At 40.7% G+C, this 13,297-nt stretch overlaps 1 protein-coding gene across 4 annotated transcripts in view; it reads right to left on the minus strand.

Annotated features, from left to right (window-relative positions):
* Positions 1–13,297, minus strand: part of LOC136876268 (inactive pancreatic lipase-related protein 1-like) — a 343,437-nt gene that overhangs the window by 217,588 nt on the left and 112,552 nt on the right. For 2 of the 4 annotated variants that reach the window (XM_067150075.2, XM_068228355.1), the window contains one exon: positions 11,180–11,555. The exons of 1 other annotated variant lie outside the window; for it this stretch is intronic. In XM_067150075.2, coding sequence (XP_067006176.2) covers positions 11,482–11,555 — 74 coding nt within the window. In that variant the 3' untranslated portion in view covers positions 11,180–11,481. Of the gene's footprint in view, positions 1–11,179; positions 11,556–13,297 lie in introns of those variants that run through there. One more of the 4 variants, XM_067150073.2, reaches the window with a different exon arrangement.

Genomic DNA, 13,297 nt, shown 5'->3' on the forward strand with positions numbered 1-13,297 from the left:
ATTTCTAAGATTTTTAGTGGAATTTCAAGACCGTACTTTAGTATTTGCACCGTCTCATTCCCAAACTCCACAAATAATTTACCCCTATTATGTAGGCGTCCTCTCGGACAAAGTAGTAAAAGCAATAGCTGATAGGTCTTCGATATAATATTTCCATGCCCATCTTCTGGCTAACTTTATTCCAGCTGGAGCAATGCCATCCTAATTCCAGAAGTACTACTTCAGAGTATAGAGGTTGGATGAGAACCTTGCCGACTTTATTCATGATATAAAGTTTTATACTAGGGTACTTGCTCTTCATTTTCCAGAATATCAAATTGTGCAAACCATAGTAGAAGGAATCTCTCCGCCCTACATGTCGTACTTATGTTTCGCCTCTCAACCCCAAATCTTCTCGGAACTCGAAGCAATGGCAGTGTCAGCCGAAGGAGTGAGGTATGCTGACACTTGAAGAGTCGCCAGGGAACCCCTTTCGTCATCTAACAGTTCTCGGCCACCACCTCACCGAACATTCCCCAACGTCAAATGTTTTGCGTGCGGATTGACTGAACACCTTAGAAACAAATACCCCGTGGTAAAATCTAGCGCAACCAGGAACGGAGCAGGTCTTTCCCAAGGTTGTTTCAGGCGTGGGTCGTTTTCTCACCTTGCTAAGAACTGCACACCGTCTTGTTCAACTTCTGGTGCTGCCTCCACGAACCCAGGCGATAGGAAGTGACTGGCGTCATCGGCTGAGTCACAATGTTCCACTTTCCGAGGATCAGCCCCCGTTAAACCAAGTAACGAATCCTTCAAGGAAGAGACTTCCTCTAATTTATTATTTGAAGGCCCTAGGGAATGCCTTAGAACTGCTTCCAATACTTTTGGATTCGTGCCATTTCTGAAAACTGAAGTTAATAATGAACCCGTCGCGGCGTTATTAGATTCAGGGAGCGATAGCTCCATTATTTCCGAGGAGTGGTACTCTGAACTAAAAGCTTGCTGTAGATTTCAGGACTATTGTTTGTCGTCTATTAAATGTGTTTCGGAAAACTCGTCACCATTACAAATTTTAGGCTTCATTGTCTCTAAAATTAGATTCTCGAAATTTACTTGGAAAATTAATTTATTTGTGGCTAATCAGTTGTCTTGTCCTGTAATATTGGAGGCCGATTTCATGTCTCATTCTGGTCTGGTGCTCGATCTTCAGAGCAAGTCGTGCACATTCAAGTTTGCCAGTAACATTAATACTCCTCTATTGAAATGTAATTCTGTGTCATTTTCATCTATTTCGCCTACCCAGAGTGAGATGTTGTTGGATCTTAGGCATCTACCTGAGGACCAGGCTGAACGTATTAGAAGGTTGTGTCAGTCTTTTCTTGACGTATTTTCAGAAAACCTTGGTGACACTAACCTTATTGAATATAAGATCGAGCTAACAGATTCCATTTAGGTTTCCTCCTTATAGACTACCTCTACCGAAAATTAAGGCCCTTAAGGAGATTATCGACCAAATGTTGAAGGACGGTATCATGCGACCTTACAAGTCGGCGTGTTCGTCGCCCATTTTTCTTGTCCCGAAACCCCAAGGTGATTGATTACAGAGTCTTGAACCATAAAGTCGTATTACAGTCCGTGCCACTTCCTGATCTTCAATTTTGTTTTTCATGGTTTCGCAAGACTAAGGTCGTTACCATCCTAGACCTTAAACAGACATATAATCAAATATCCCTGGCGGAAGAATCTAAACATCTAACGGCTTTCGCCACGGATTGGAATTTGTATGAATACAACCTCGTGGGTGCGGCTGTTCTTACTAGACTGCTGGATAGGGTCTTCTCGGACATCAAATTTGAATATCTTTATCATTACATCGACGATGTCGTTGTGTTTTCAGAGAACATCGAAGAGCACTTAGATCATCTGAACTAAGTCCTAAATCGCCATCGTAAGGCAAGGTTGAGAGTTAAATTATCTAAGGTAGTGTTTGCTAAGCCTTCTATGTTATTCTTAGGGCATATTGTGAACCCCTATGGAATTTCTATCGACCATTCAAGAGCGCAGGCTATTCGTGACTTCAAGCCTCCTAAGGACATCAAAGGAATTGCTAGGTTCATAGGCATGGTAAATTTCTTCAGGAAATTTATTCCTAACTTCGCTAATAGGGCGGCGCCCCTAAACCTACTTCGTAGGATAGGTGTCAAATTCGAATGTAGGGAGTCGCAGCAAGCCGCTTTTGAAGACCTTAAATTAGCTCTTTGTAACGCCCCTGTATTTGCCAAGCCCGATTCCTCTAAGAAATGCATAGTCCGAACAGATGCATCTTTCTCTGCCGTTGCTGATGTCCTTCTTCAGGAAATGGAAATCGGAAGGCGGCCTATCGCCTGTGCGTCTAGGACATTATCGGCTCAAGAAGCCAAGTATTCCATCTATGAATTAGAAGTTTTGGCAGTACTGTTTGCCTTGGAGAAGTTCCGCCTCTATCTGGAGCATGTCAAATTTCAATTAGAAACAGATAATCAAGCCTTAAGTTGGATCTTAGCTAGGCCTCATCGAACTGGGCGTATCGCCCGTTGGGCTATCAGAATTTTAGCCTTTCAATTTGATTTGCGACAAATTAGAGGAACAGAAAATGTAGTCGCAGATGGACTAAGTCACCTGTTTTCTAATGATGTTGAGATCAGTAAACAGGAAGATAGTTCTTCTCATCCCATGGCTATACCTTCTAGAATTAGTGCTACTTTGACCGATGCCTCGATGTTATTTCGTGATATCGAGAAATATCAACGAGAAGATCCGGTGCTGGCTCTTATAATGAAAATCCTTTCAAACTCTGTCAGGTGATGATAACACTGTCTCGCACGGGTACGTGGTATTTCTGTGCCCTTCAGTGACCACTCAACATCTGACACTGTTCACGCCCCTTATAAACCCTACCAGGTCTGGTAATAACATTAAACACGAACAACACTAATGCACTCTGATGACCGTTCTACCTCTCACAGAGCGTTGCAACTCTAATCATTAACATAACCTCCGATGTTGTGTTCGTGTACGAAGTTACTTTGACATCCAACCATTTTTCCTGACTGCTTCAAACTTTTTGTCAGGAAGTTGCAGGTATACACTGGCGGAAAAAATACCCAAACACCATGAAATAAGGAATGTAGAATACGGAAATTTGGGAATAGACGTATTTGTCGATGTAACATATTTAATAGATTAACGGTACAAGACTACAGGTTAATATCCGCATGAGAAAAGCCATCGCAAATTTGCCATGCTGGTCTACTAATAACCGGTGTAATCGCCTGACTGTTGAATGCTGCCATGAAAATGTGTGTGCATTATGTCGTACAGGTACCGGATGTCAGCTTGTGGTATGGAATTCCATGCCTGTTGCACTTGGTTGGTCAATACAGGGACGGTTAATGCCGTTTGTGGATGACGCTGGAGGTGTCATCCAATGATGTCCCATACGTGCTCGATTCGGGACAGTTCAGGGGATCGAGTATACTAAGGCAACATGCCGACAGTCTGTAGAGCACGTTGGGTTACGACAGCGGCATGAGGGCGTGCATTATCCTGTTAGAAAATTCCTCCGGGAATGCTGTTCATGAATGGCAGCAAAACAGGTCGAATCCCCTAATAGAAGTACACATCTGCAGTCAGGGTGCGTGGGATAACCACGAAAGTGCTCCTGCTGTCGTATGAAATTGCTCCCCAGACCAGAACTCCCGGTGTTGGTCTAGTTTGTCGACGCCGCAAACAGGTGGAATGCAGGCGCTCACCGGACCTCCTTCTAACCAATACACGGCCATCACTGGCATCAAGGCAGAACCAGCCTTCATCGGAAATCACAACGGATCTCCACTCCATTCTCCAATGAGCTCTCGCTTGACACCACTGAAGTCGAAGACGGCGGTGGCTTGGGATAAGTGGAATGCACGCTGCGGGGCGTCTGGCTCGGAGCTTTCCTTCCCGTAACCGATCTCGAACAGTTCAATGCATCACTGTGGTACCAACTGCTGTTCGAATTGCTGCTGCAGACGAAGTCCGCTGCGCCACACCCATACGCCGAATACGGCGGTCTTCCCTCTCAGTGGTGCCACGAGGACGTCCAGAACCCGATCTTCTTGTGAGCGCACCTTGCCTTGACCACTGTTTCCAGCACACACGCACAGCGGAGACATTCCTACAGAGTCGTCCTGCAATAGCGCGGAATGAAAATTCACCTTCACGTATCCCTATTATACGGCCACTTGCAACCGCAGTGAGCTGTTGATCCTGGCCTCTTCGTCTTCGTATAGGCATTTTAGACCCACTCATAGTCCCTCCGTCCAATCACACAGGTAACTAACGCTCTCGCACACTATAGTTCGTATTAGAAGCAAACCTGATGTGCACCGTCATGGGCCCGCTACTGGCTGATCTCCTACTGCCTGGGTAGTCATCTCCATGGCTAGCTCCTTACTGACAGTTCGTATCGTGGTCGGTAGATACGGTTGGTCCAAAGACTAAAGATTAGTTAACTGCATCTATAGTAGGCAGGAATGCATCAAAAGCAGGTGTTAGGGGAAGAAACGAAGAATATGAAGCAAGAAAATAAATGACCTGTAAGTGTTGGTGTGACATAAAACTTCCAGTACGAAAAACGCTGTTACAGAAGATAAATGATATAATTTTTCAACTACCAAGGAAGTAAGAGAAGGTAGCAACTGAGTTATCCTCTTCCTGTTGTCAAAAATAGAGTCAACAAGGTCTCGAGAACTGATAACGAAGCCAAAAATTGAAGATCTTGCAATCGAATGGGAAATCAGTAGATACTCTTCTACGAGTGAAAATTGTGGAAGGTGATTAAAAATATAACACGTAAAGTCCGGACTTTCATCAACATACATTTGATAATCATTTTAGGAGTGCGATTGCGTAACATTATTACGAATTGAATCTTGTGGGAGCGCGCCGCACAACATAGGCCTGAAATCCAGATTTTTAAAACGCGAATGAAAATGGATAGGTCACATACTACGCAGAGGTCTTGGTAGCATGCCAAAACACTCTTGAATGGAATCCCGGAGACTAAGTATAACATGGCATCGGACAGTTGAAGCAGAGGCCGTTGGAGAGTCCTGGAAGAACATTAAGGCCGTAGCATGGTTCCCTAAAAAAAATTGGAAATTGCTAAGAAGTAATATATAGTGTAGCGTATACCCAGTATTTTTAAAATGAGTTCCTACAATTTAACCTCACTGGAACATACGAGGATTTCCTTTGTTCAGTATGACTTCTAAATTTTGATTTAATTTCAGTTTAAATGAAGGAGATTAGCGAAATAAATTGCTTGGAATGTACTTCAAGGAAATGTTTAAATCGGCTTCCTGTTTTTATTCTCTCCATGTTCTGCGTTGCCTAGGCTACAGAGTTTGAATTGTTTACCTACACCTTCTGCCCTTACCTTGTCCGTCATCTTTAGGGCGGGCAAACAGCATCTACCGGTTTAAGGAAATTCTTTAGATGGAGTTGAAGTTGCTCACGTCCGTATGTTAAACTTTAAAGTATCCTACACGCGACCCCTACGTGGTGCTAAGCGAGCAACAATATTCTGGCAGCCAGTCTATATGAAAATATTTCTTGGCTATCACATGATGTCAAGAACACCTAATGAAAACAGCTCTTTCCAGAGCTCCTTAACAAGATACACTGGACTTTCTATCCGTATTTTACAACTCAACATCGAAAGTATCAGCAAAACCAACTGTGACTTTCTCTCGAAAGTAACAACATAGATATTGCTGTCACACAGGGAACACATACTGCTCATGAAGAACAGTTCCAGAAGAGGGGTCGCATTGCAGGTTATACAGCTCCTGGAGTGACGGTGTTGCTACCTATGCTCGGAATAACATCCATGGAGCGAGCATCACTTCTGTTCCAAAGTGTAGATGGAGACATTCACAGTGTAACGATGCGGCTGAATGATGTCACCATTGTCAACGTTTATAAACTAACCGCCACATCTTGGCCCGACGAAGTTCTAACAACTGCTGAAACATCCTGCAGTCTATATGGGTGATTTTAACAACCATCACGAGTCATGGAAGTACTCAAAAAATAATTAATGCGAGGTTAAACTCTCAGAATGGGCTGAATTCAATAACATTAATCTAGTTTTTGATGCCAAATATCATGACATCTTGCATTCGGTTGCATGAGTGTAGAGATACTAATCCTGATTTGTGTTTTGTCAGCTGCAATGAAAATGGACATACTCTGCACATCACACGAAAAGTGATTGGGAACTTCCCTCACAGTCAGCATCAACCCGTAATAGTAGAAATTTGCATCTCAATCCCAACTGTACGATCGACACCACATGCCCGGTGGAATTTTCGAAAAGCAAATTGGAATTCCTTCTCTGCTGACCTGGATAAGTCTATTCGCTGGATCCAACTGAAGCACCAAATCTACAAACGTTTTTAGGTGTAGTAATGTGAGCAGCCAAAGAAAGCATGCCGTGGGGGTACAGGAAGGAATACATCCCTGGTTGGAGTGAAGAGAGCGAGGCACTTTACAATGTCTTCCAAAAAACTGGAGACTTACATGTTGCTGACGAACTCATTAGAGGTTTGGATGCTATCCGAAGGAACAGATGGGTGGAAACTGTAGGAGATATGGACTTCACTCACTCTAGTAGAGAGGCATGGAGCCTCGTTAGAAAACTTGGAGAAAGCGCACCAGTTGTTAAAAACCAGCCTAAGCTGACACCTGACCAAATACCATCTCACATCGTTGCAACATCTCGGGTTCCAGCTGATAAGAAACACACCAGGTACATCAGACGGCAGCTTCGAGCTTTGAAATTAACAACGCCTCGCACATCAGACTACTCTCGCGCCTTCACATCAGACGAAATATATGCTTCACTCAAATACCTGGAGTCCGGTAAAGCTCTTGGTTTCGACGGAGTTCACCTAGAATTCCTCTCACATATGGGTAAAAATGCCAATATATGGTTGGCAGAGTTCTTTACGGAGATTTTTAAACACTGGAGAAATCCGACCAGAATTCAAGAAGGCGAAGATAATATATATTCTGAAACCAGGAAAACTCGCCAATAGAACTGAAAGTTATAAACCAATAGCTCTTCTTAACTGCTGCTTCAAACTGTTTGAGAGGCTTGTCTTTAACAGAATTAACTCCACAACATTGGCACACATTCCTGCAGATCAGTCAGGATTTAGACCAAATCGCAGCTGTTGCGATCAAGTACTATCGCTCACATCATATATTGAGGCAGGATTCCAAATGAAGCTTAAAACATCTGCTGCGCTTGTCAACCTCACTGCTGCCTTCGATACTGTCTGGAGAGAACGCATGATCTACAAGCTCCTCAAAGTCACACCCTGCAGAACCATCGTTCAGGTTGTCAACAACATGCTAAGTGACAGGAGATTCCAGGTGTGCTCAGGCAACAGTAAAAGCACAGAGAGAAACCTCAAGAATGGCTTGCCTCAAGGATCAGTTCTGTCCCCTCCGATATTCAATTTGTACATCTCTGATCTTCCTGAAACAAATTGCAGGAAATTATTTTATGCTGATGATCTTGCACTATTCACACATCATCAAGGTCTCAAAAAAACCGAAGAAATCCTAACAAGGGACCTGTCCACTCTAGAGGCCTATTACAAGAAATGGAGTCTCAGTCCTAGTGCAAGTAAAACAGAAGTATCATGCTTTCACTTAAATAACCGACTGGCTAACACAAAATTGAACATAAGCTTCTGTAACCGAGTTCTTCGTCATAACCGTTTCCCCAGATATTTAGGTGTAACCTTAGATCGCACTTATTTCAGCCACAATCACATCCACGCCAACCCATTGGCTCCCGCTGCTCACGAGAATAATGTCATCTGATCTGAGCAGATCGAATGCCATCTTAAGAGAGCACTATAAAATCTGCAGAAACCCCCAACTATCCGTACAAGAAAACATCCCTGCACTTAATCTTCAAAGATATAAGTCACACCATCCACCTTTGCAAGATGCTGCTAACATGGCTCCCAACAACCTCGACGCTGTGAAAGTTTGGAAATACCGTTGGGAAACTTCAACGGCATTGTCCCTACACAACATCTTTTCTGGTGAGAAAATTGCTAGTGGATCCCATCTACCACGGAGGCAGTGGCCCACTGTTAACAGAATACGTACAGACCATGGAAGATGCAGGGACTCACTCTACAAATGGAACTGCTTAACGTCATCAGAATGCGACTGTGGTCCTCCACGGCAAACCACCCCTCAAATCGTTGACAGATGCAAACTACGAGCCTACTCGGGTAGCTGAGCTGATTTCTTGATCCCATCAAAGGGAGTATTAGAGTGGATAGAAGGACTAGACATTTCGATATGATCATGATTTCTTGTTATTGTACCATATTTAATTGTATATATGTATATTTATGCCATACGCTAAATAATAATTTTCAAGGAATGTCCTTCCTACCATCGTTTTGAGTAATAGGATTCCTCCTTTTGAAATCTCAATGAAATTTCACTCCTTCCATTCTTTTCAGTACGGTATATTTCACTGTTATATCTCCCATATTATATTACACTTTTAAATAAGAATGTGATTCTCTTCTTCCATTTACTGAACTAGAAATGTGTTGTGGAGTGGAACTTGGTTGGATGTGTTTCACATTTTCATTACCAACGTAATGCGTGAGAAAGATAGACATGAATATGAGTTTCGAAATGACCATTTGGTATACTCAATTAATTTCCACCAGGCGAGTTGGCCGTGCGGTTAGGGGCGCGCAGCTGTGAGCTTGAATCCGGGAGATAGTGGGTTCGAACCCCACTGTCGGCAGCCCTGAAGATGGTTTTCCGTGGTTTCCCACTTTCACACCAGGCAAATGCTTAATAATGCCTTAATAAAGGCCACGGCCGCTTCCTTCCCATTCCTAGGCCTTTCCTATCCCATCGTCACCATAAGACCTATCTGTGTCGGTGCGACGTAAAGCAAATAGCAAAAAAATAATTTCCGTACTGAGCAGGCTGCATGAATCATTTTTAAAGGCATTTCTCGTTAATTCATTAACAATGCAGGTTTTATGTAACATTGGCTTTTAAGTCATTCCAGGACATAAGAATTAATATGAGCATAATTTTGCCCTAACTTCTAGTCTGGCCGGCTGAGTAATGCTCCGCAACAAGACTAGAAGGCTGCATAGTTATAACAACGATTGTGCTTCTGTCCTGCAGTTTCCAACCTCAGGTTTTGTTTCTTCCCCAATTCAAATCATAGCCATTCTCTAAATGTGGTAGCGTAAGAACTGAAAGTGGCATTCATACTACTGCAGACTCCATAATATGAAGCAAATTTAAGTATACGAGGCTGATGACCGGGGATCACTCAAGTCGTAAGGAAGTTCTGATTTGTTCATAACTCTGAAAGTTAGAGCCGAAACCAGTTTTGTGGGGTGACATAACAAACAACAGTTTTAGTTCCCACTGAATAGGAGTTTGTCCCTTAAGAGGTTTTAATTGAAGTTTACGAGGCACAATATTAAATAAATGTTATTTTCTGTTCTTTTTTTTCTATTGGCATCCTTGAGCTAATATCCGACACGTGTGTGAGGAAAGGCTTTTAATGGTCTCTAAAATCCCATCAGCGTGTGGTTCTTGTGTGTAATAGGCAATTAACACTGTAGCATGCGCCAGGAAACATTCGCTGCGTAACACAGTAGATAACAAGTGTACCAGAATTGATTACTGCTGTGTCATCTCACTGGCCCTTCAGAGCAATGCCGACAACCAATTTTGTCATTGAGAGACGAAAAGTAGCCTAATAGGGTGAGGAAAGGATCAGTTTGACGGGATGATTTCAGTCGTAGGGAAGTGATCCTTGGGGAGTTCTTTACACAGAATTGCTTGTCAAGTTACGTGGCAAGGGAAGTTGAACATATTTCTTGCCGTACTTTTGTACCTCTGTTGAGACCATTATTGTCCCTTTATTGAGTTCGTTCCCATGATGATAAATGTATTTTAGTTGAGCGCCTTGTTCAGAATAAACGTACCTTACTTGAGTTTCATCCTTTGAATGAACTTTTGCTGAGTTTCTTCCTGTGAAAAGATGTACCTTAGTTGAATTCCTTCCTCGTAGTTAATGTACTTTTGTTGAATTCATCCCATTCCTTTGTTGTCTACCCATGAAGAGATGCACTTTACAGTAGTTTTTGTTAAGTATTTTCCTAAGTTGCACGTCCTCACTCATAATAGATGTAACTTCGAGATTCTTCCTATGAGATGATGTACCTTTGTTGATTTACTTCCCTGGAATAGTTGTACCTTTGTTGAGTTAGTTACCCGGCAGAGGTGTACGTTTGTTGATTTCCTTCCGCGGAACGAATGGACTTTTGCTGAGTTCTCTCCCTGTAAAAGATGCAACTTTGTTGATTTCTTTTCTCCGAATAAATGTGCTTTGTTGACTTCCTTCACAATAACATTTAATTCAAAATATTTCCTTCATCAGAATACAAGTACCTGATGGGTTCCTAGGCGAAAATATTAGTTGTGGTATCCCTTCCTCACAAAAGTTCTATCGGCCTAAGTTGTTATCTCCTATGAGAAGTTTATACTCTTGCAGACACAAAAACTTAGCAGGCTCTTATACGGAACAAACTTTGCTTTCCTCTTCCCGTGCTTTGGTCTTTGGTAATACGTTATTTCTTGTCACACTTTTGTCTACATCCAGTACAAAATTCGCAAATAATAGTGAGTAGTTCTCTTACTTAAAAAAATGGCGAGCAGCTTTTAACGGAATTTTAAACGAATGTTATCATTTAAACCCCTTTTACGTTCCCCGTATCATTAACAAGATGTAAATAACTTTTGAAGTGTTGACAAGGTAAGAAATGTGTACAATAATGTGCTCCTTCCTTTTGGTCGTGAAATTTTCAGTCAATCTCTTTTTCTTTCTTTTTTTATCAGGAAGCGTACTTATTTGAATATCTGTTTGTGGTGGATAATTACTGTTACCATCCAGTAAAATTGACATGTTCTAATAATAGCCCATAATGAGTGGTTGGGGACATGATAATTTGTGGAATATTAGTAATCTAAAAAGCTCTTATTATTCACATGCTAAACAAGTTTATTACATATCTTTCAAAGATTTACATATTAATTGCAAGGGAATGATTTTTTTTTACAAGTTGCTTTACGTCGCAACGACACAGATAGATCTTATGGAGACGATGGGACAGGAAAAGAATAGGAGTGAGAAGGTAGCGGCCGTGGTGTGAAAATGGAAAATGACGAAAAACCACCTTCTGGGCTGCCGACAGTGGAGTTCGAACCCACTATCTCCGGAATACTGGATACTAGCCGCACTTAAGCGACTGCTGCCATCAAGCTCGGTAGGGAGTGGTTTAAAGTGAATCATTATATTCCTTCCCAAGAACACTGTTGCAACTGAACTTCTCAATATGGTCCACACTAGTTCGTCACGCGCTGGAACTTTCTTTGGCGATACTGCTTGTAAGCCTGCAGGAATTCCATTTCACTGCGAGCTGCGGACAAAGAAATCAAATAACAGAGTGTAGTGGTGTAGTGAGGGTTGACATATCATGAGGGGTAGGAACTCAAATACTTTTTATCTACTACCAGAACAAAGATTAAAATTTGCTAAACATTTCTGCGTTTGAGAAATAGACCTTTTCTGGGCAGAACGATATAAAATTATTTTGCCGCACATTCTGTTCTTCTATGCAAGCCCTTGCCACCTATAAATCATAGCCTTGTCCATGTATTTAAGAGGCATGCAATTGCTATATACAGTAGAATATCAAAGAGTACTTACTATACAATAATGTACCCAATGTTTATTTTTGAGTTCCACGGTGTCTTTCTCTTCCCGCGACCACGTTGGTCATCCTCTCTCTCTCTTCCTTTTTCTGCCCCACTGTTGGAAGCCAAATTTTCTTGCACCAATCTTTTTATCCCTTTACCTTTCCCTCTTTAACAGCTCCACAGTTGGGCGACAAATTTCCTTGAACCTATTATTTCGGTGTCCTCTTCTGGCGTACAAAAAAACCTCAGCTAGCTACGAATTATGTCTCATGGATTTAATTATACAAAAAATATTTTTTTACGTGTGTCGAACTGAGAACCCCCTCTCTTAATTTTTAGTATCTCGGCATATCAATCAGTCATCAAATTAAAGTATACCCGATTTGAAATTAAATTATTCATCAGCCTTCATGAAATTAACTTAAATTGATCCTTTAACATATATATAATAATAATAATAATAATAATAATAATAATAATAATAATATAATAATAATAATAATAATAATAATAATAATAATAAGTTAAATTCTTAACTACTAACTTTATTCAAGGTCATTTCAAAAAAATAGGATAATTTGAAATCTTTCCACATCAATCTCTTGTACACAGTAGCATTTTATTCAAGGTATAAAAAATATTAATCTGAAATTATTATTTTCCTCATACTCTTCAATTCAAATCCATCAAACTTTCTTTATTATCCAAGGTCTCATTTTCATAAATATAATCATTTAAATCCTATATTTTCCTCCAGAAATAAATTGTTCATAGAAACTCTCTTGACCTGATATTGATACATCGACATCACTTCATTCTCATGTAAACGAAAATAAAAAAATATTTAACTACTTATCATGACGTAAATTAATCAATCATTTCAACTGCCTAACTCAAAAACTAAAGAAACTATATAATAAGAATAAAATAAAATGTAATTCTTCGAGAATATAACCTACGAGTTGTTAAATTCTTTTGAAATATAAAATCTTGACATGTCACTACGTTCCATCCGCATATCAAATCTTTATATGATATTGTGTTTTACATATGTACATAATTATTAGAGAAAATAGAACGAAATGAAATGCTTTTTTCTTTAAATAGAATCAATGAAATGTTTCTTTTTCTTCTTTTTTGACATAATCTATCATTGTTTCATGTTGTTTAAAATGAATTTTATTAATAAACGTACGCAGAATAAGTCATGTTTCACGTGTCTAGCATTCAATGACTACCTTTAATAATATACTAATATATATATAGTACTCGCTTCGGCGGTACATATACTAACCTTTAATAATATACTAATATATATATATATATATAGTACCAGGAAGGCATAGGCCCTTGCACATATAAATTAAAAATTTTATTTTCAGCATACAATTCCATTCGGATACGTGATCAGCAGTGCGAGAGAATGTTCTAGTACCTACCACACTCCACGAGCGAGTCAAGC

The sequence above is a fragment of the Anabrus simplex genome, chromosome 6 (genome assembly GCF_040414725.1).
Source record: "Anabrus simplex isolate iqAnaSimp1 chromosome 6, ASM4041472v1, whole genome shotgun sequence".
Taxonomy (NCBI): domain Eukaryota; kingdom Metazoa; phylum Arthropoda; class Insecta; order Orthoptera; family Tettigoniidae; genus Anabrus; species Anabrus simplex.